The sequence below is a fragment of the Mesitornis unicolor genome, unplaced genomic scaffold (assembly GCF_000695765.1).
Source record: "Mesitornis unicolor isolate BGI_N332 unplaced genomic scaffold, ASM69576v1 scaffold8319, whole genome shotgun sequence".
In the NCBI taxonomy this organism is placed as follows: Eukaryota; Metazoa; Chordata; class Aves; order Mesitornithiformes; family Mesitornithidae; genus Mesitornis; species Mesitornis unicolor.
In genome coordinates this window covers 19,252-41,828 of record NW_010205184.1, presented here as the reverse complement: position 1 = coordinate 41,828, position 22,577 = coordinate 19,252, and the positions used below count along the sequence as shown (strand labels likewise).

Genomic DNA, 22,577 nt, shown 5'->3' with positions numbered 1-22,577 from the left:
TTATTGTTGTTATTTTTTAAGCAGGTCCCCTTGCTCCCTGTTATTCCACAAAACTATTTGCTTAAGTGCTGAGTGTTGTTCAACTTATAAATAAAATTGGCTTCTTTGGAAGGAAAAGCTGGACATAGTGTTTCTTTCATTGTCACTGCGAAGCATGACAGCTCTGGTATTTCTTTAATGCGGTGTGCTAGGTAAAATCATGGGACGTGTCTACACTGAGTTAATGAGGTGTATCTTCTCGGTGGTCTTTAAATATCTTCAGAAAGCAATTTAAAACAAAAGAGCATGCTGCCCTCCTTAGTTCAGAGTCACATTTGAAGCAGGATTTTCTGTGATAACAAAACGGATCTTGAAATATTTTCAACAAAAGAGGACTCTAATAATTCAGACCAATTCAGAAATGGCACTTTGCGGACTCTCAATTTACACTTTTTCTGATTTATTTTTTCTGCAACTGTATATTTATTACTTCGGTGGAATATTGCTCTGTCGAGTTATTTTGAAACTTTTCAGATTTGTCTGTCTAGATGCTCTTGGCTCTGAACGTGGTATGAACTAATTTTTCAGAAATGCATTTTCATCCTTGTTCCCCCAGGAGCTGGCAAGCTGTGGCTGGAACAAAAAAGAGAAATACAGTTCTGCACCAAATGCTGTGGCTTTCACCAGAAGATTCAATCACGTGAGTTGGTTTTTTCCCAGTGTCATTACACGTACACGTCTAAGAAGTCTGGGGAATTAGGTGTTCTGGCACATCACTGGTGTGTGATCACAGCCGATGACTTGAAAACTTAAGCTGTGCACTGTAAGGAGCTGCTTCTCTTCAGGACATACAGGAAGACCAAGAAAGTACCATAGCAATCACTCTGGGTTTTGTTTTAAATATCAGTTACCGATGGAAGTAATTTTTATCCCTATAAATGCTGGCTGCCCTTTATTTAAAGACAGAATCATCATTACAGGTTAAAGGCTTACCATACAGGATTGCTGGAGTAGTAATTAGATGTAATTTCTGTTAGTTGAGTGACTTTTACTCCACATAGCTGTTTTGCTCCCTAGAGATACAACCCTTTTGTCAGTAGGGTTTTTTTTTAAGGTGGTTCTGGGCAACCTTAAAAAAATACCAAACAATTTTACCATACAGAACTTATTTGGCATAATTTTTCAGGTAGTGTATTTGAGATTTATGGCTTCCTTACTTATAAATGTCTCTGTGTGAAATCAGCTTTTAAACTAAGATCAGAGTTGTAGCTTTCTCCACCATTAAAGCTGTATAACTCCAGCTATGTAGTTCGCCAACCAAGTCTCACAACTGTAATGCATTTTTAAATGTAATGCCGTATTTTTGTGTTTCAGATGAAGTAATTATAATCATCTCATCTCTCCTCTTGTAAATGTTTAATAATGTCTCAAACTTACAAGCTCTGTTCCAGACCTATCTTGTGTGCCCAGTCTCGGATCTACAGACATCTTGGTTAAATCGTCTGTAACTCAGAGCGAGCCACTGACATTTCAGGGGTGGTTTTTTCTATCAATGTCTGTGTACTTTCTGTTATTGCTCACATTCAGGATCTGACCAAATCCTATTACTCTCATCAACAACACTTAGAATATTATTTCTTAACCTTCTGATGACCGAAATGCTTGTCCGGGCAGGAGTTTTGGACACTTGCCCAATTCTTCTCTTGACTGAAGAGAAAATGTTACGCCGCAAACTTCTCATGACCATACCGTCTGTTGAAATCTGGGGCTTTGGAGTTAGGGTTTTGATTTTCGGTTGGTTTTTTTGGTTGTATTTAGCTGAAAGTCACTGCTTTTAGTGGGCTACTTTTACACACGTCTCATGCCAACGTGTGCTGTCTTGTATATTCATGTAAGTTATCTCTTCAAGGAAACATTTTGTTTTGCTGAGTATTCTTGAAGTGTTTTTGTAGTAAGGGCCATTTTAGGCGCTGTACCTTATCAAGGACTTCACTTCTTGTTCGTTATTGTATGATGTGCTAAAGCACTGCAGAAATTGGCTAAACAGAAAGGCAACTTCAGACACATTAAATAATTGGGAAAACATGCTTAATAGCAAGAAGGAAGGAGGGGACACCTCATGACGGGAATAAGCAGTCAGCTCTCTGCAGAGTGACTGTTTGCCTTCACAGAGCTGCTGTTTAAAATTACCTAACCTGTAGAATACTTTAAGGAGAGAAGGAAGGAAGATTTGCTTTGTGCAGCTGGCCAGAACCAGGATGAGATACCCGAACTTTTAAGTTGTTAAAGATCTTACATGTTGCTAAAATACTAACTCTGTTGTTAAATAGCGTTTAGAAAATTTCCCAATACTGTGGTTTTAGATGAACGTATAGGAATTCCATCATGCCAGCAAAATCCCACTAGTTTACTACTGTGATCCTATCTTAATTCTCCCCTTCTTATTCATCTTAATGACTTTTGCAACTGCTTTAGATTTCAGGGTTTTTTAAAGGATGTTTCTATATTTTACTCTGAAAAATTTATCGTATCTCTTCATCGCATTACTACTTGATGGGTGATAGTCTTGGTTTTGTTTAGTCTTAGTTTTTGTAAAAATCCATGCAAAAGTGGCTATATGTGTACAATAAAGGCAATAAGGAGAATAAGATGCTAGAAATACCTGCCTTTTTAGTAATATATTTCTTCATAATAGCTGCTAGTCCTGTTTCCCTGGAAAGCATTGCTCTGGGCTAAGGGGAATCTTACATATTTTCATGACTGCAGAATGCATGTTAGAAGGCTGTTGATAGTTACTGCCTCTTTCACCTGTCTTAACTGCCATTTTCTACTATTCTTCGTTTGTTTCAAGGAACTGTTATGTTTGATTGAAAGATAAGTGACCTATTTAATCTGAAATAAATTATAAACCTAGGTGATTCTCAAAGCCCTGTAGTGTCTTTGAGCTTGTTCAGTAACTTTCAGTGGACTAAAACAACTATGTTGCTGTTTAAAATTTTTCGGTATGGTAAAGGAGAACCTTGAATAAAATGCAGCACTCTGACAACTGCTCAGAGCCATTCAGTAGGATTTCTTTCTTTTTTTTTTCCTCTCTCCCCTTCCTTCCCTTTGGCTTCACATCTGAAGGCCTTGCTAGAAATGATGCAGTTAGAAAGGGACTAAGTCTTATTTGTAAACTCTCCCTTTCTGTAGTTTATTTTTGGGGAATACCAGAAAAGCAATAGAGATCCAAACAGAATTTATTAGCTTTAAAATTGACGCCATGACGGGAGGTCTGTGGTTTCTTTGGATGTCATTGTACTGACATTCCATATGGTGCTGTATGCACAAATACAGCTGCAAATGTTCTTATGCTAAGGTTTAGGTTTGTAATTAAGCCTCACACCATTTACGTGCTTTATCTGCATCCATAAAAGCTGGCTGTGGTCCTCTTGTCAGCTGGGTTCCTTCACTATCTTTGCTAATGATTTCTTAAGACTCTTCTTGGTACGTTGAAAAATTTGTTTTATGTTGTCTTTAAGCTCCAGCAAAGACCTGTCCTGACAGGATCAGTCCCTGGCTTTCATTTCCTTACAGGGTTTCAGGCACTGTGTTGGCTCTACAGAAGACTGCCTCTTGCTGCTGCTCTTCATGTCTACAAGAAGTACATTGCCAGTAATCTGAGTTGTCCTTGGGATGCTCCTGAAACAAGAACAGGGGTGAAATGTAGAAGTGTCTCTGCTGTGTCAGTGTGTTCTGTGTAGTTAGCAGTGAAATTGAGACAGGCCAGTTTGAGGCTCTATTCCACTGATTATCTCCCAGAGATACCTTCTGTATCTGTATCTATCTCCCATTGATTGTCTTCATACAAGGGGACTGGAGAGGGGAGGGAAAAGGGGCAAGCAGTGTTTCAGTTGCCAGCACCTATTCCTGTTAGTACCTCAGCTTTTGGCTCACTGAGACAGTACCTTGGATAACATTTGATGTGGTGTGGCCCTATGGTTCCAGATCCATCACTGTGGAGGACTCAGTCATTCCAGCAGTAATGTCACATTTAGATTCACCGTCCTCCTGGAAGCAGTGAAACCCAAGACCTCCTATGGGATAAGCAGTGGCAGCTGGGAATAAGAAGGCACAGTGGAGTAAGCAGTTTCCATCTTCCTTGGCTGGTTTGTCGTCTTAGCCTTCAGTTCTTACCACAGGTGCTTGCTCAGCAGAGTGTAGATCCTGTTGGACACTTTCTTGGGGGTTTAAATGCTTAGTCCTAAAGTAAGTAATCAGGAAAATCATTGCAACTTTTGGCTTTATCAGGCATGAATACATTTCATCAAGCTTTTGTTAACCTTTGAAATTTCACTGGGTTTAAATTATGCATTATGCATCTGTGTCTTGGCGAGTTGGGGGGAAAAGGAAAAAGAAAACCATGAACAGCTCTCACTCTGTAAGTAAAGAGAATATTAAATCACTAACAGCTGCTTCACAGCGAGTTGGTCTGCTGATAGCATTTTGGAAACAGTAATGATTAGGTGCAGTTGATTGCAGTCCACTGAGAATGAAGTAGTGTATTTCCAGCATTAGTTATGTGATAATTTTATGTGGTGCCTGTAAAAAAAAAAAACTGAGTTCAGGGAAGAGAAATCAATTGAGTCATTCCATGCCAGGACCCTTTTATTCTTGAAGAACACATTGCTACGTGGTACTCCGTAGATCTACGCATCTACTGTTAGGTATTGTTTTTAAATAGAAAAGCTAAATAACTTTAAAAAACCTGATCTCTGCCTTTTTCAGCTTTCTTCTGAAAAGTTAGCTGTATACTTCCATAGGACTGTTGTAACTGGTAAATCTGTCAGAGTGCAACATCACGTTTTCCTACTTAATAAACCATTTTTCTCCGCCTTTTGAAAATAGCAATGACATGAAAACATTTCATATTTTATGTAAAGGGAACTGTTATTCTCCTGATTATCAGATTATCTGTGTTAAAAACTTATTTCTTGAGGTTTGTATTTAAATGGGAGTGAAATGCACTGCTGCAGAGCTTAAAATAGAGAAATTTGTCAACTGGAGTCAATAAATTGGAACAATTTTAAAGCAAAAGATCCTACTTGAAAAAGGCAAATTTTTGTAATTTACTAACTGTGTGAAACGGTGGGGGTTTTGGTTTTCATTGTTTGAATGCAGTCATTATGTTGGAGAGGAAGTTTGTCTCAAATATTGCAGTGCTGCTGAACTGCAGTGAAGTGTGATAGTGCAGTTTTACTGGGGTCATCAGAAATGTAGAGAACAGGGTGGGAAAGAGGTTAGTGTGCTTCCTTTGGAAACAGAGTGAAAAGACAGGGATTCTACCTTCGCTGTAATGATGCAAGGTCAGTACTGTCTGGTTTACATTACGTGCTTTTTGTGGAGCGCATCACGATGTTTTTAATAGATATTTGGAAGAATGATCCAGAAACTCCATTAGAGGGAGTCTGCTAATTAGCACAAGAAGCACAATTAGTTTTGGAACCAATGACTGTGAACTTTAGAGCACCAGTGTAACAAAATTAGCATTTCAGATAAGGCACACGTGGGATCATTTAAAAGCTTAAGCTGTGATTCAAGAAAAGTTATGTTCAAAAGTGTGTTTTTTCTAGGTTCGACCTTAATAAGAAAGAATATAAATATAAAAACAGAGAATCATAGGATGTATTGGGTTGGAAGGGACCTTTAAAGATCATCCAGTCCAACCCCCCTGCAGTCAGCAGGGACACTGGTACCAGATCAGGTTGGTCAGAGCACTGTCAAATGTGACCTTGAATATCTCCAGGGATGGGGCCTCCACTCCCTCTCTGGGCAACCTGCTCCACTGATCTACCACCCTTATATCGAAGAACTTTTTCCTAATATCCAACCTAAATCTCCCCTTTTCCAGTTTAAAACCATTCCCCCTCATCCTATCACTCCATGCCCCAGTGAACAGCTCTTCCCCAGATTTCTTACAGGCACCTTTCAGGTATTGCAAGGTCGCTGTAAGGTCTCCCTGGAGCCTTCTCTTCTCCAGGCTGAACAACCCCAACTCTCTCAGCCTGTCTTCGTAGGAGAGCTGCTCCAGCCCTTGGATCATCTCTGTGGCCTCCTCTGCCCACAGCTCCAGCACTTCAGTGTCCTTTATGTAAATATATGTCAAGGGTTAAATGCTGTCTTAAACTGGTATCAAAGGCACTGATGCCCAAGGGCTGTGGTTTATCTTAACTGGTTGATATTGGTGGGACTGTGTGAGAAATAACGCTTAAATGCAATGACAACATATACGTATGATTTATGTGAAGAACAAACATGAGTAAAATAAGAAAGTAGTCTATTGAAACAAAATAATTGTTTATCTTTCAATATTTGGAATAAATTAAGTGATGGTGCTGTCTAACAGTGCCAGTGAACAGACGAGATCAGCTAAAAATGAATGTCAGTGCCAGAAAAGCAAGCCAAAGAGGGTTGGAAATGGTTAAGTGTGTTTAATTCTTTATCTCCTGCTTACTCTGTCACTGAAGGGACTGGGTGGCTCTCAGCTTCCAAGAAAGTTTTGCATTTTGTTCTGGTTGGTTTTTCCTGCAAGAGCTTGGACGTGTGGAGACTGGGTCTGGCTGGGACCGGGAGGGAAAGCGGGTTTCCTTGGGTAAACAAGAGTACGTGTGGGGCACCGCACTGATGTCACTGCTACAGCAAGGAACTTTCGCAGGAGTCGGGGCCAACGTAGTGAATTGCTTCTTTTTAATCCTTTTGAAAAGGGTTGAGCATTGCTCTGTATTTTCAGCAAGTGTTTCATGGTCTGGCCTACCGCGAACAGTCTCCAATTTCATCGACGCTCTCTTAACTTGAGATCAAAGAGATTCGGGATTTTAGGGCACAGCAACATGTGTTGTCTCAACCTGACTCTTTATGAAACGAAAATCTGTGTTAAAAGTTTAAATTCCCTTGATTTTTCCAAAGGAAAGTACCTCTATATAAACTCATTCATCAGTCAAAGGAAAAGTTGGTTTTCTCAGGCTTTGTAACTACAGCAGAACATCAAACTGAGGTTTAATCGTGTTTTGGGGCAGTATTTTGGAGTACTGTCAAATACTTTAGTATTTACGTATTCAGTACTTACGTATTTTATAGCAGCGCCGTTTGCGCAGAAACATTTTTAATATTTGTCAGGGTAACACTTGATCTGGAGATAATCTGTGGGTTTTTCTTTTTAAAAAAAAAAAGGGAAAAAGAAAGCTGAGCTCCGTGTCTGATTCTTTCCTGGTTAATGCAGCCTTAGACTGAAGGAAAGCCGTTGTCATGCAAGATCTCTGTGGTTTTTTTGTAGTGGGTTTTTTTATTTCCTCCATTTTTCTGGTTCCAAAGAGCTGTAGTGTTTTGACAACCCAGCTCTCATCAGATCACTGTAACTGTACTGAAAACGTAATTATTTTGGAGGTGTGGATCTTCTCACGCTATTTTGTCTAAAGAACTGACTTATCGTACAAAATTAAACAGAATAAACAGGATACTTCATTTATTTAATTTGGAATCTTGGGCAGCAACCTGAACGCGTATGCAACATTGGTTTACAAGAGGTAGTGTAGCATTACTTTTAAAAACCAAAGCAGCATGACCGGTGGAAGGATGTTTGCACATGAGGGTGTGCATTTCTTCACACAGTGCTTTCAGTGGTTTTAATGAATAGCAGTCACGTTGTGTCTTGCTAATAGTTCATTTTTGCCCCCTAACTTTTAGTAAATGAGTGACTAAAAGCTACGGTATTTCTTACAATTTGCTAATTCTTTGTTGTTTCGTTGCAGTTGTGAAGGCGTTCATTTTCTGTCGTTGTTCTTTGTGCTAAAGTATTTGTGAGCAGAGGAGAGGAAAGCTAAGGATTTAGACACATAAGAAGACATTGTCAAAGTGTAGCTTTTATGAGGCGTTTGTAACTGCGAAATGCAGCGACCATCCCTCATACCATACGAAATAAACCAGCGATTCTTGTGCGACAATGAAGTTGGTCCTATGAAACTTAACAAATTAGGATGGTAGCGTGCCGTGTAACAGGTAATTGGCATAGCCAGCAATAAGAACATAAACTACGAACTCTAGGTTATAGCAGAGACTCCCTGCCACATGTTCCAGTTTTGCTCAGGTAATACTGTTCGTGCTGTTCTTATTCAGGTGTTGAGAATTTGGAAATGTTAATGAACTGTAGTTGAAGCTGTTCAGCTCGACTGAGAGTTGGATAGTGCAGCTTTAAACTTGTGGAAAAGCAAAACCAAACTATATAACTCAGTTTTAGTTTTTATATTCCTGCTTTTTCTAGACTCTCGTACTAAAATTTCTTCATGATTTTATTTTCTTGGGAGAGAACTTTGCAGTTTGAGAGTTTTGCCATTTGTTTTGTGTCTGAGATCTCATCCTCAAGGTTAGCCTGAAAATGGGTCTGTTTGCATAGATTGTACCAAGTGACTGTGCTGAGGTTTTCTGGAGCTGTACTGGCAGCAGAAGGGATTTCCTCAGTAGAAAAAGATCCCAGTGCCTTTGTGTGAAGCTAACTGATGTGATGGGTTTTACAATGACAAGTTCTAGCCACCTACACACTTAGTGAGAAGAGCAGGCACCAGCACACGTGCTCTCCAGCAGAATACGGGAGTGCATGGCTACTGGTTATGAAATGGGGAAGGTGAAGAGAGCAATAAGACAGAAGATTCAATTTGAAGCTTAAGTTGGATTTATTAATTGAATTTAAGCAACTGCTTGACCATGTAATAGTTGAAGGTATCTCAGGTAAGAATGAGCGGAACAGCCAAACGCTTTGAAGGAAGTGTTTTCTTATTAGTATCTGAGTTATACTGGTTGCAATTGTGTAGTATAAACATTTGTATCTTCTAGGATGTATTGACATTTAAAGCTGAAAGTTGAATGCTCTGAGATTTTGAATGTGTTACTCATGAAATAAAAATATTAAAAGCGTGCTGTTGAAGCTCTGTATTTTAAAAAGACAAATTTTCTTTTTAGGTAAGCTTCTGGGTTGTTAGAGAAATTCTGCATGCACAGACTTTAAAAATAAGAGCTGAGGTTTTGAGCCACTATATTAAAACTGCAAAGGTAAGAATTTGGATGGTGGGGGGTGGGGTTGTGGGATTCACCGTGATGAAAGTTCTTGTGCTTAAGTTGCTCAGTTCAAAAATACACATGGGTAAATATTTGTCTGATACCTGATTTAGCTGTGGTTGTACCTGTTGACATGAATAGCTGTTTGGCTTAGGCATGTATCAGAGTTGTCAGAAATACTGACAGAAAGCCCTGAAATGGAAGCCTTTGTTTATAAGAAATAGCTTAACTAAGGAAATGCAAAGATGCCTTACTTCAGATATTGTTCATTAGATAATATAATTGGCAGGATGCATTTTCTAATGTTGGTGTTTCAAACGCTGTGAATCAGTTCAGAGAGCTTCAGTCAGAACAGAAATTGTTTGTTTGCTTTTACTGTTGGAAGGAAAGGGTCTGTTATCTCTTATTTCTGTTGTGGCATGGATAGTATCAACTTAAGAAATACTTCTTCAAAAATATACCTGAATTCAGGGAAAAGGAAAAAAAAAGCTCTCACCCTGTGATATCTTTAGGACTGACACTCATAAGAAAAAGGGCCAGCAAATCATGACTTAGGTGTAGGTGAACCAGCGTCCTGGCCATTCAAAGAAAATTATTCATTGTAGTGTGAAGAGAGGGATTATTTATCAAAGCTGCCTCACGAGCCATGTTCCTCCGTAGAAAGGGGAAGATTCACCTGTAGTGGTGGTGGTGCAGAGCCGATCTTGGAAGCTGAGCAGGGTTGGGGCTGGTTCATACTTGACTGGGACTTGCTGGCCCTGGGTGTTGTAGGCTCTGCTTTGGGCACAGCACCCTGATTGTGTTTGGTCTTATCAGTGGACTTCAGCCAGCAGCATCTGCAGAAACGCTGTGGGTTTTGAGACAGTTATGTGCTCCAACAGTTAACGTTAGTTTAGCTTTGCTTACCTACAAATGGTAAAAATCACAACTAGAAAAAGCACAAAACTGTCTATGGGGTGGGTTTATGTCTGTTAATTCACTTAGTGTTTCTATTACCTTGACTTCGTTTACATGGGGCTCACGTGAAGTTACTGCAGTTAGTGCTGTTTGAAGGATTTTCTCTTTGCACCAAAGCTTGTATCAAAGTGCTTGGTGCCAGAGGTCACACAAATGAATTAATTTCTTCAGAGAAGCTGTAAATCCACTATACAGTGAATTTTTTATGCTGACAGCTGTTAAATAGCTAGCAGTCCTTTAATGGTATCTCACACTATATTGCTTTATGTGCAAACTACTTGGACTTGATAGTTGCATTCCCCTGAAGTTCCCAGACTTTGCTGATCGGTTATGACTTCTGTGTTGATGGTGGCAGCAGCTAGGAAAGCCCTTTTTTCAATCGGCTACACTGTCCTGTGGGAGAGTGAAGTTTATTGCTATGTTTGGAGATGTGTCAGAGCAGGGGGAAAATGTTACAGTGGAAGTGGAAGGACAAGCAGCAGCAGTACTGTTTGGAAGAATGGTAAAACTCTGTTATGTGACAAATATCCGCCCCTGCCTCTCCTCACAAAATACTGGTTGCCCTTTATGCACAGTTACTAAAGAGTTTCTCCAAAAGTGGATTGAGAGAGGGAAATACCTTTTCCAGGAGGTGTAGGGAGACTCGTTCATCAGCAAACGTGGTGCAGCTGTAGGGTTCTGAGCACCCAGAAATTGCTACCAGGGTGACCTGACAGTAGGCATTACATGTGGGACACTTCTGAGTAATACCTGTGAGGACTTCACTCCATAAAAGGCTGTTTAGTTTTCCGGCAGTGTGTGGAGAAAAAAGCATTCACCCTACTCCAAAACAATCGAAAAAACAGCCTTGCAGTATTGCTTTGGGCCTTGCAAGTATAAGGTCTCCTCTGATATTCAGCATTTATTCAGAATCAAGGTACTCTAACTTTTTTGTCCTGCTGTCTCATGGAAGACCACCTAATCAAGAAAACTTGGGTAAGCTGAGTTTCAAGGAGGAAAAAAAGACTTCCACTATTTCTTGATTTGCAAAGGTTCCTTATATTATTGTGTCACTTCTGGCCAGAATCCTAAGGTATCCTGGTGAATTTTCCAAGCAGGTTAAACAGGATTTGCAATGCTGTGACTGAGTATCCATTTCTCTTTAAAGTCTTTCTTGTTAGGGGAAAAACCTCAGTCTTCATCCAAAACTCCTGAAGGTGGTTCAGATCAGAGTAATTGATATTGCAGAACAGCTTAAGGATCAGCATTTTCTTACGGATTGTTCGTAAGCTTTCTTGACAGTAGTACCAGTAGTCAGCTGGCCAAGACAGATTGATCGTTTTGGAGACAGAGGGAAAATTAGAAAAAAGAGGAGAGGGAAATTTCAAATATATAAGGAAATGGGCTTATGTGCAGTGTGTGCTAGAGAGTTGTTAAGAAAATCCTTTTACCCTGATGTTTTTTGCGTTCAGTCTTGAATTCGTTGTTCCTTTCCACTCGTTAGTTGCAGTTGTCATATCCCCAAAATTCTTTTTTAGTGAGAGAAATACGTCAGGTTATGTGGCTTTTGATATTTACCCTCGTGGTTTTATCCTGCAGCAACACTTTTCTGGGTGCTTTGCTAGCTACGTGGCTCGATACCTGCATAAACCTGTGGTTCCAAGTGCACGTACAGTATTAAATAGAGCCATGGTTACATCATTCACAACTGGGTTATCCTTTTTGGCAGGTTACAGTTGGAAATTCTGTTGAATGCTATGAAAAGAATTTGTTGCATTTGAATGACAGAAAATTTCTGGCACTTCTGATACATGTCCCGAGATGTATGTGTATATAGATTGATTTTTCTCTAGGTGTTCTCCCTGGGCTATGAAACAGCTGGTATAGACTAATCCAGAACTGTGTAGCTGCAGTAATGAGAAATCAGGGGGTGGCATAAAAGCGGTGTGGGCGCACAGCAGTTCACTGTTAATGCTTCATTTTAGACCGTGCGAGATTTCTTCATTTGTAAGTTGTTATTTATTCTGTAATTATTATTGACAGCACTTAGAATGTTGTTTATTGTTATTGCATGTATTTCTGTCCTCAGAAACTGTATGAGCTGAATAATCTGCACGCTCTTATGGCAGTTGTGTCAGGCCTACAGAGTGCTCCAATCTTCAGGCTGACTAAAACGTGGGCGGTAAGTGAGCAGCAGGATGATGGAGGCTTTTCATTTATTCTTAGGAAAATACATTCTGTAGCTTGTTTTCAAGAATGCAGTAATTATTACAGAAACTTTTAATCTTCTTGTGCCGTGTGCGTAATGTTTCTAGTGCCTCTTAAGTCTATGGTTTCCTGTTGAGTTTTTTTCCCATTCTGACATAAAGGTATTTTCCTTTGAAAAATAGTTCCCTGCAGGTTCTGCTCTATGCAGAGGCTTTTAATTTGGCCAGAAGCTCTTTTGTGTTTAGTTGCTGGAAAACTGAGTGCCAAAGTGGGTCGTACTTTAATCAGTTAGTGGTTTATACTGTTGGGCTTTTTTTCCTATGGAGAGCAGATGTCCAGAAGCTCTTGATTCAGTTTCCATAAGAGATTTGTAGTTTCTCTGACTGATAACTAAATCTAGCAATTTTCCTCAGAGTTTTCAGCATTTATTTCCATAGTTAAAGCAGCTGGATTACACAGTATGTTTGTAGGTCTGCTTTTGTACAGTTATGAAAGAATGGGTTTCTTTGAGAATGTTTTTATTTGACATCTGATTTTTGGCCGGAGTTAATACTATTTTTGTATAGTTGCTCTTCTGATCGAGGATACCTCAGGAATCACTTTTACTCATTGATACCTCAGGGCTGAGAAAACACTGCGCTTGGTTCAGCCCCACGCTGCACAGTTATCCAGCTGTGTAAACAGATGGATTGTGACATTTTCAAGTGTGAGAGAAATAATCAAGCGACTGAAATACTCGTGTGTGGAGGACCCATATAAATAGGTCATTAAAAAGAGCTAAAAGCTTTCAGTGAGATACGTCAACACGTCCTTCCACGTTACAAAAAATGTTTCTTTGCTAACCGAACGATAATGTTGTTGAGTTGATAAACGTTACCAGAATTGAGCGTAGTTCACTCCTGCTGAGATGCCCATCTAGAATTCTGTGCGCATTTTGCAAATGCACAATTAAGACAGACACTGTTTCGAAATACTGAAAACCGCTCCAGGGAAATCTTAATGAAGTTAGCGCTTCAAAATGACCCTGAGAAGAACTGCTGTTGTTCTGGTTCTGTCATGTCAGTGAATTGATGCCTCAGCAGTTGTACGTAACTGCGATGCTGAATGGATTGTTTGTCGTGTATTACTCGGAACAAACGTCAGCTATGACCATAGATCAATATAGCCGTATTAATCACTATCAAAATTACGCCATTCAGAACTGAGAATTCCCAGTTTCTTTTACTACTTGGTTAAACAGAAGTCCTGTTTTGCCCTTAGGGATTATTTGTGTGCTGTTGGCATATGTATCCGTTCTTAATGTTTGCCCCCTTCCAACTTCTGGGATGCCAGGTAGCTTCTCCCACATTTCTGCAGGTATTTAATTTCTCTCACAATCCCAAGCAAGTCCATGCTTTTCATCATCTTATATGAACCTTTGCCAGTTCAAGTTGCAGGCTGGCTCCTAGCAGTGAGCACTGCAAACTGATTTGAATGTTTCTCTCTTGAAAGTCCAGTTTATAAATTCTTGAAGTAATTCTAAGCCTTTGGCTATTATTTCAGTCTCCAGGTCATTTGAGTGAGTTATACAGCAATCATCCAAAGGATTTCTTGCCCATTTCTGAGACAGCTTGTAGCAACTTGCAGTCATATAAAGTCAGCAAAATAGCTGCAACTATATTCACTCCCTAAAAGAAAAAAGAGGCACCTTATATGGTTGGAACCTAGAGTTGAAAAGAGCTATTAAATATTTGCTTGGTAATCTAATGTTCCTAAAAAAGATGAAATTCATGTCTTCTGACGATATGTCTGAATAAGTCTGAAATCCGTCTCACTGCCTGCACACCCTCTGATCTCTGGAGAATAATAAATGCTTCTAATGTGATTTGCCCTGTTCAAAACTTGAAGAGAATTATGAACCTTTCCAAGAAAGTTCATAGAATAGAATATTCTGCTTTTCTCTATTTCATGTAAAGAAAGACTAGATGACCAGCTAGAATTTGGGCAATGTAAGCAAATAATCATGAGACGTAAATCCGTCTCACTGCCTGCACACCCTCTGATCTCTGGAGAATAATAAATGCTTCTAATGTGATTTGCCCTGTTCAAAACTTGAAGAGAATTATGAACCTTTCCAAGAAAGTTCATAGAATAGAATATTCTGCTTTTCTCTATTTCATGTAAAGAATTCTAGCTGGTCATCTAGTCTTTTGGGCAATGTAAGCAAATAATGATGAGACGTTTGAAGTGAGGCGAGTGAATCCTGCCGCACTCTGCCAGCACCCTGAAACCTCAGCTCTCCTTTCCTGCATTTCAAAAAGGTTGTCCTCGGTGCTGGCACACTGCAACAAGAAAGCGAAGAGCAGTCTGGGAGGCTCCAAATCCTTCCCTGCTACTATAACCTATCAGACTTAGCTCTTTTTTTTGTCCGTGTGTACGTGCATCTCCTTATTGTTCTTTGCATCCTTTGAGCCTAAGAGACAGAGGAAGAAACATTATTTAGAAAGAAGTAACTCCAGAACTGAAGAAATAACAGCTGGGTCCTTATTTGCCCTTACAGAAACACTTTTTAATGTTGTTGGCTTCTCTGTACTTTTCTACACGAGTGCAGGAGGTGAAGACACGATCACCATGAGCACGAGAGAAAGTCTGACAGGATCAACTTGTTTAAAGAGTATCCAAAGAGCCTGAAATGGTATCTCTGACTTGAACAAGACTGTGCCAATCAGCATGTTTTGAGGAAAGTACAGTTAATTTAATTCAAGTCTGAATTTAGGCCATTACTGTATCTGTTAGTCTTGTCTTGCTTTCCAGTCTGCAACATACACGAGTCTTCCAGACACCAAATGGCAGCAGAATGTTTTCGAATATTAAAGGCAAGCCAGTCTAGGCTGGTTTAAACTGGACCCATCTCTGAGGATAAATCCTGTGTTCTGATGGTTGAAAAGCAGTCCTGCCTGTCTGCTGTTTCCTTGTCCTGGAATTGGCAGGTGTCTGTCTGCAGTTTTAATGTATGCGAGATGCTGTTCATCCGAATATTGGGACCAAAGCTAGAGATGTCAGTTAATTGCTAGAATATTGGAGATCAGTATGTCTGGAGAACAATTCACTTTTAAAAGTGATTTTCTTCTGAAAGCCAGTGTTCAGTTTGGTGGCGTGATATGAAGATAGAGGATATAGGAAGTGTAAGTAAAGAGAGCAGTTATTTCAGTAGTGGGTTTACAGAAGGAACGCTTCACCTGTATCATGTTCACACAGGTTGATCTCTGACTGAAGGAGAAAAGCGAATATGCATAAGGATTTAGCAGTCTGACCCTTGTGATTTTTACACTGTTGGGTGTCTTACAAGGGAAAAAACGAGACTGGGGCTAAAACACTGAGTCTTCTGCCAAAGTGTTCAGCGGGACCACGTTACACTCTTCTTTAAATTCTGACTCTGAATTGGAACGAGGCCTTGAAGGTGATTTTGCAGCAGTAGTTCGGCTAGAAGTTTTAAAAATATCTTCACTTACTTTCCCTGTCTTACACAGAGAGCCTGGTTGGTGTTCATTCTGTCAAAGGAAGGGCGGGGGAGAGGGGAGGAGGAATGGACAGCAAAGGAGATCCACGGCTTTTAGGTTCTGTAGTCAAAGTGGCCGTTCCTGTAATCTAGTCAGTAAAACTGCTAGTTGGCAGAACAACGTGCACAGCCTGTGTTCAAGTCTGTCGTGCCTTCTGTAAAGAAGGATGGTTGCAATCCTTAATCTTTTCCAGGCCTTCAAAGATACGGATACATGTATATCTGCATTCATCTTTTTAACATTTTATTTTAGATTTTGATGATACGGTTTTGCTCTTTGGAAAATTATTTGTTGAGATAGCTCTCAAATCAAGAATAAGAACATAGGTTGGAATGTAGAAGCTGGATTAGTATAAAATTTCTCTCTATCTGACGAATGTTAACTTACGGATAATCAGAGTGAATAAATTACTGGGTTGAAATACTGCAGATGTGGCCAGCACATGAAATGGTGATGTGTGGTAGCTAGATTACTCTTTTGATAGAACTTGTATTGTTTCAGGGGAATCTTCCAGGACACCAAAGTTTCACCTGGTTAATTTTTTAAAGGATGGTTTAAATTTAACAGCCAAAATGGCTGCTTTTATTCATAACTGTCCAAGTACTCAATCCTTAAGGAGTAAATGCTGTAATTTTGAAGCAGTTGTGTTTAAAAAAAACCCAAACAACCCAATAGCAACAATAATGATGGAGTGGAGGTGGAAATCTGTGCTTATAAGGGTAAAAGAGAAATCATAACGATCAAACTTAAACTCATCTGGTTTTGCCTTTTTTTTTTCTCTAGCTACTGAGTCGGAAGGATAAAGCCACCTTTGAAAAGCTGGAGTATGTTATGAGTAAAGAAGATAATTACAAAAGGCTTAGAGACTATATCAGCAGCTTGAAGATGACTCCTTGCATTCCCTATTTAGGTAAGCTGAAGTATTTCTAGTAGGAGCACTAATGACAAATGTACTTCTCCAGTGATTTCAGGAACTAAACACCATCTTATGGGCATTCATTAAACTCTTTCAATACTTCAGAAAAGAATCTATGACCACTAGTTGGTTCTGGATACTCTGTATAGGGTAAGAAATAACTTCAGTAGCTTCAGAAAGAAAATACCTATTAAACCTCACAAACACTTCAGGTTGTACATACAGTGTCAGTTTTCTAGGACATTATATATATATACACACACACACACACACACACACATATATATATGATGTATAGATGCACTGATTGGCTTCTGGAGAAGTTCTTAAAATGTTATACCCGCTATCGCTCAGAGAGCTAAATACTTGACTGTAATGATGGCTTTTAATTTATGAGAAGCTGTAAATCACCAACCTGTGAGATAAATAAATGTAGAACTGAGGGTTTGGAACATGCTAAAATCTGGAGATGTTGCTGCATTTAATTATAGTAAGGTGACAAGAGAAACTGGGTTGTTATGACTGACTCAGCTTTGAGTAACTTATATTCCTCTGTGTCTGAAAACTAGATAAATGTCTTTAATATGTATTGGTTTTGTTGCCAAGCTAATCTAGTGTTACTTAATGTATTTGTTTAAAGTGATCAGTGTGCTTTTTTTTTTAAGCGTGGCTTTTCTTTGGTATCACAAGATGTCAGTAGTCATAGAAAATTAAGGAAATGTTTACCCAGTTTTTTTTCTTTTCCAGAAAAAAGTAGTTAATATTTTCGCAGAGACGAATTGCTCTTCCACCTAGATTCAAGATGACCTCCTGTGGTCACTAAGGCTTATTAAACTGTAATTTCTTTGTTCCTGAAGTTTGAGACTTCCTGTACTCAGCTGGGATATTAACTTTGTCAAGTTTACGAACTTGACGGTCACCTTTGCACTGTGATCTATGTGTCTGTCCCAGTATTATTTCAGTCGCTTCATAGCGTGATATGAGCGACAGTACCGTCGCTGATGTTAGAGTCTGGAGTGATACCTCAAAACTGGTTGGATTTTACATGGTTTATACTTAAGTAGCAAAACAAAAGACTTTATTATTTGTTATTTGTATTTATTATTTGTTCTCCATAGCAATTTCAATGGCAAGTAGTCCTGCAGAGCTCCTCATTCTGTCTTTGTTTTTTACTCCCACGTTACATCCCTCCCAGAAACATCCATCAGTTCCAACGTGGCCTCGGCAGCTCTTAATTTCCTGTATTTTCAAGGTGTTGGTAATTGTTTGTACCTAGAATGGAAGACTCTGCATGAGCGCGTTTTGTCTCGAGTGCAGGTGTGAAAACTGCTGGTGTGGTGTGCGTACCATCACATGCTACCCTGGTTGTTGACGTAGCTGTTAAAAGCATATCATAATGTGGTCAAGTGTGCCACTGCACCTTTCCCATCGTGTGTGCACGTACAGTGTATCAGCACTGTATGTGGTTCTGAAGTGTGGTGTCTGATTTACCAGGTGTTTTTTACCTATATGCCTTGATTTTTGAACGTGAAGCCAGGCTCAGATTGTTCCACTGATGATTATAAACGTCCCAGGCCAATGTGCTGTCAGATCTTTTTTAAATCTCATGGTACTCTGACCCTTGCCATTATGGTCTCCTGATACTTACTGCTGTGCAGAGAAATCTTTAAGCTTTGGTGTGTTTGTCTCACTTTTCAGAAATACTGCCTTACTATGTGCAAGTGTGTGTGTGTGTATGTGTATATATATATATAAAAATTTTGGGAAACAATGTTTTAATTTTTGTGCAATTACAGATGTTTTCCTCAATACATTAGCAACTTCTTGTCTAACTTTGCATTAGAATAAGCTTTGGGCTTTACTTCATGGTTTGTTGAAGTGAAATGTGTACTTCTCTTCTACTTAAAAGAAAGAAATGCTCATTGCTGTGACCCGCTGTAGTTAAAGACTGTGCTGTGACCCGGTTTAATATGGTATCAGTTCTTGTTAATGACATGAAGAATGTCCTCAAGCCTTTTATAATTCCTCAAAGGAATTGCAGATGCCCACTGGTGCACTCCCTCTAAAATTAATTTTGTAATGTTTAAATAAGTGGCAAAAGGAACAAAAATTGCCTTGAAATTACAGTCGTGATTAATCTGGATCTATCTTGGAAGATTGGTGTTGAGTCCATTTTTTCTTGTTTGATCAAAGTTTTAATCTGCAGTAAGACCTGAGTAGATTTGCAGGAGCATTAGTTCTATAATTTCCTTCCCAAGGCATTTTTACCAATGTAAGAGTCATACAGAGCAGAAGTAACTTAGGTTGCTTGTTTTACTTGCTGTTTTACACTTACCAGCTATAGGCTATAATTCCTGAAAGGATCTCTTTCTGCTGTTACTTCTGGTATAAAATCATACATGGGAGTAGTGCTGAAATGCATAGAAGAGTCTACCTAAAAGTCTGCGTTTTGGAGCAGTGATCATGGCTTGTGCTAGGGAGGATTAACCACGAGGTCCTTTTCCTCTGATGGTAAAGGAGAGGTGGGGTGGGGCTTTCTTCACTGTTGATGTGGGGATCCTCCACTTGCTGTGCTCCCCTAAAATGCTCTTTAGAAGATTGCAGTGACTCAAATCTACCACACTTCTACGTTTACCATTGCAAATCCCCTCTGGAGCAGTGTTGGCACTGGTTGTGAAGGACCCTGTGCGCTGGTCACGAAGGACTTTTCTTGGAAGGTCGTAGGGAGAGTGAGCATGTGAAGGATTGTCAGCTGTGATTTCAAGGATGAATGTTTTTGTCCTTCAGAGGTTACTAGGTTTACCCTCATGCAACCAAATATCAAGTGTGGGTGTGGTGGTTTTTTCATGAGTCTTAACATTATGAGATAAAGCCTAAATGCTTTTTTTTGGGTAGTCTTTTGAATGGGAATGGAGGCACAGAGGAAGAGATTGCTTTCTTATTGCCACAGCTCGCTCCCTGTGGACAAGGTAAAGATGTCCTTCCTCATTTTACTAGGGGGAAAACGTAAAAATGATTTTTCAGTTCCTTGCAGCAATAAGTGTGGTGTGAGTCTGGAGTTCTAGAAATGCACATGAGAGCAGCGTATCATCATTATGGACTCACTGACGTAAATGCACAGGTCTGAGCACCTACAGCACCAATATAGATGCTCAGCGTTAGGTCCCCGTTACACGATGGGATATGCCAGCACTGGTGCAACACCCAACTAGAGCAGCCACAACAAACGGGAGCTGTACGTGTGATGTTGTGTTTCACCTCAGAATAAAAACCCGTTCTCAAAGGGAATCTTACCATGGAGTTCTGATTAATTTTCGATTGCACAATGAAACAATTGAGCCATATCTTGAGAAGTAAGATTTTTATTTAACTAAGCAGTACTACCTCGTGAAATACTTTCTTACAGCTGTCTTTCAGGAGTTCTATCCAGAAACAGGAAAGCTGAAAACAGGTTCTTGAAGTATTTGTCTGATGAATATTCAGCTATTTCAGTGATAACGCTTGCAAGTAGACTTTGGAAATACATGTGCAAACCATGTTTCGGGTTTAATACAGGTTCAACTTTTTCAAGGTCTTCTCAGTTAAATTTGGGCTGGTAGTACAGGAATGGTGAAAGGTATATCCTTCACACAGACTGCTTCGGAATGGCCAGTGCAAGAAGCTTGAGAGGGGCTGCAGCTTCTCTTGCAACAGTTTTCTAAAAAAGTGTGAGAGAAAACGTTGACGTTTAAGTCATTTACCGTGCTTAGAAAATTCAGCCCCAAAGCTAAGAACTGATAGAGTTACAAGCATTTGGAAGTAGTAAATTATTGTACAGAGTATAAACCAATCTGAAGAAGAGACGCTCTGCTTTCCCTCCTCATCATCTTCAGTTGGCAAATTAAAATTGAGTCTTTCCTTTCAGAGCACAGCACTTGTACAGTCTGAGCTTTCTGGGTATATTTTTTTTAATAATGTTTAGTTAACATCTTCCATCAGCTTTAAATTGGAGGAGACTCACTTCTTAGATGTCTAATATGTAAGATTTAATTTAAGGGCTGGGTGCAAGCTAGTTTTACTTAGGGGTTTCTGTAAAGTACACCTTTCACTGCCTGGGCTGAATAAACAAACACGGTTTTTGTAGCAGGTAAGAGATTCTTGTGGTAAAAAAAGATCTATTCCAAGGAGAGGAAATCTGTCAGTTGAATGAACTAAAGCTGTCAGAAGTGTTCTTTAAAAAAAATGTTTTGGAGTGCATTTTCAGCTTTGAAATTTACCTTGAACTGCTCTTCTGGCCAGCTACCGTGGAAAAAAATAGACCATAGAGCTGCTGAATTTGTATTTGTAATTAAAGCACATTGTCTAGAACACCTGATCGGTGAGCTCTGTACCATGTTTCTAACAAATGCTCTTTATATGAAGAAAAATTTCAGAATTGTAATCTTAAACATTTGTGTCAGTTAACATTCTTGGAACCTGGGAATGGAGTGTGCTGGGGCTGATTCCCCCTCGTCCCCCACCAGTCCAGATTAAATATTGTTGGAACTTGTTGGCTGTGGTCTCTGACCAAAGATTGAGCTACAGCCCTCACAGCCGTGTGTTGTCTGAGGCTTTACCTGCTCCACAGACTGCGTTTTGAAAGCAGAACGCTGTTTTCTCCCCTCTGAGCTACAAATGAGATTTTTTGCATAGCAATTGGTATTGCCTGATTTAACATAACAATAACATGAGGTTATTCCTTCAGCCATTAGAGTTTCTCAAGCTAAATAGAGGCAAAGTTCCTTAAAATCCTGAAGGGACGTTCGAGGTGCCAAACAAGTAAGTTGGTTACAGTTCAGAACAGCGTATCTAGTTTTTGTGTAATATCAAATTAAATTAGGTAACCTGTGTGGCTAAGTACAATTATTGAATAATTTTATATACTGGGAAGAAAGCTTTAGTTTTGGAGACTCTGGTACCTAAAGTGACCATTTTGTTGTTTCCTGTTTTGCTGCAGTATGTTTTGTAGCATTTGTTAAAGGTTGGGAAAGTATTTTCTAATTAATTGCTTAAATTACAGGTTAATTCCAGTGGAAGTAAGATATCCAGAAGGTAAAAAATTGAATATACTTGTATGGGAAGGGAAATGCGCATGTCACAACAGCAGTCCAAGTTTGGGGTGGCAGGAAGAATGCACTCAGAGCTGACTTGTAGTCTCGGCTTTACTGTGTCCACAGCAAGCTGTGTTAGAGGAAAACAAAATAGTCAGAGACTTGGTCTTTCTCTACATTAGTACATGAGAGCACTTGTTCAGCTCCCTAATATCAGGGCTCTTTGCTTTGTCATTGAAGTTCAAAGTAGCAAGAAACACTTTTGTTTAATTAGGTTTGAGTGTGGAGGTAGAAAGTATAAAAAAGTATGGAACGATTAGGGTGTCTTGAGTTTATCAGTAAATCCATACAGTTATTTTTCTTATGTTAGGAACTTTTTGCCTAAGTATTTTACAGAAGGTAGGGTATGCAGCTCTTAAGGAATTCTCTACGCCACTAAGAAATGTTATGTTTCACGTTTAATTCACGACTTCATTTTGAAATGATTATTTGTTGCAAAGACTTCTCTGCTGGCAGAGCTTGAATATCTTGGATTTTTTGCATAGTTTCTTGGAGTAAATCTTGAACAGTAATGTGAAGTCAGATTTTCATTGAAAGAAATACCAACATTTTTAAATAAATTGTTAAATAACTAATCACTTTTCACATCAAAGCAAGACAACGTCATTTCACATATTTACATTTAAGGGTTGAGCTAACCTGAAAAAGCATAAGCTTTTAAAGTGAAAAAGCTTATATCTTGTCATATCTGTATTTTTTACCAGCTTTAAAGCCTGTTTATATAAAGTATGTTGTACTTGAACAAAGATGAATCTGCTTTGCAAGCACAAACATCTGCTTTTG

At 39.3% G+C, this 22,577-nt stretch overlaps 1 protein-coding gene across 1 annotated transcript in view; it reads left to right on the top strand.

The window, feature by feature from the left end:
- Positions 1 to 16,679, top strand: part of LOC104546032 (ras-specific guanine nucleotide-releasing factor RalGPS1-like) — a 37,531-nt gene extending 20,852 nt beyond the window's left edge. Inside the window, exons 4-7 of the mRNA XM_010191316.1 lie at positions 596 to 679; positions 8,971 to 9,060; positions 12,092 to 12,184; positions 16,533 to 16,679. Coding sequence (XP_010189618.1) covers positions 596 to 679; positions 8,971 to 9,060; positions 12,092 to 12,184; positions 16,533 to 16,679 — 414 coding nt within the window. The remainder of the gene's footprint in view (positions 1 to 595; positions 680 to 8,970; positions 9,061 to 12,091; positions 12,185 to 16,532) is intronic.
- Positions 16,680 to 22,577: the final 5,898 nt, after the last annotated feature.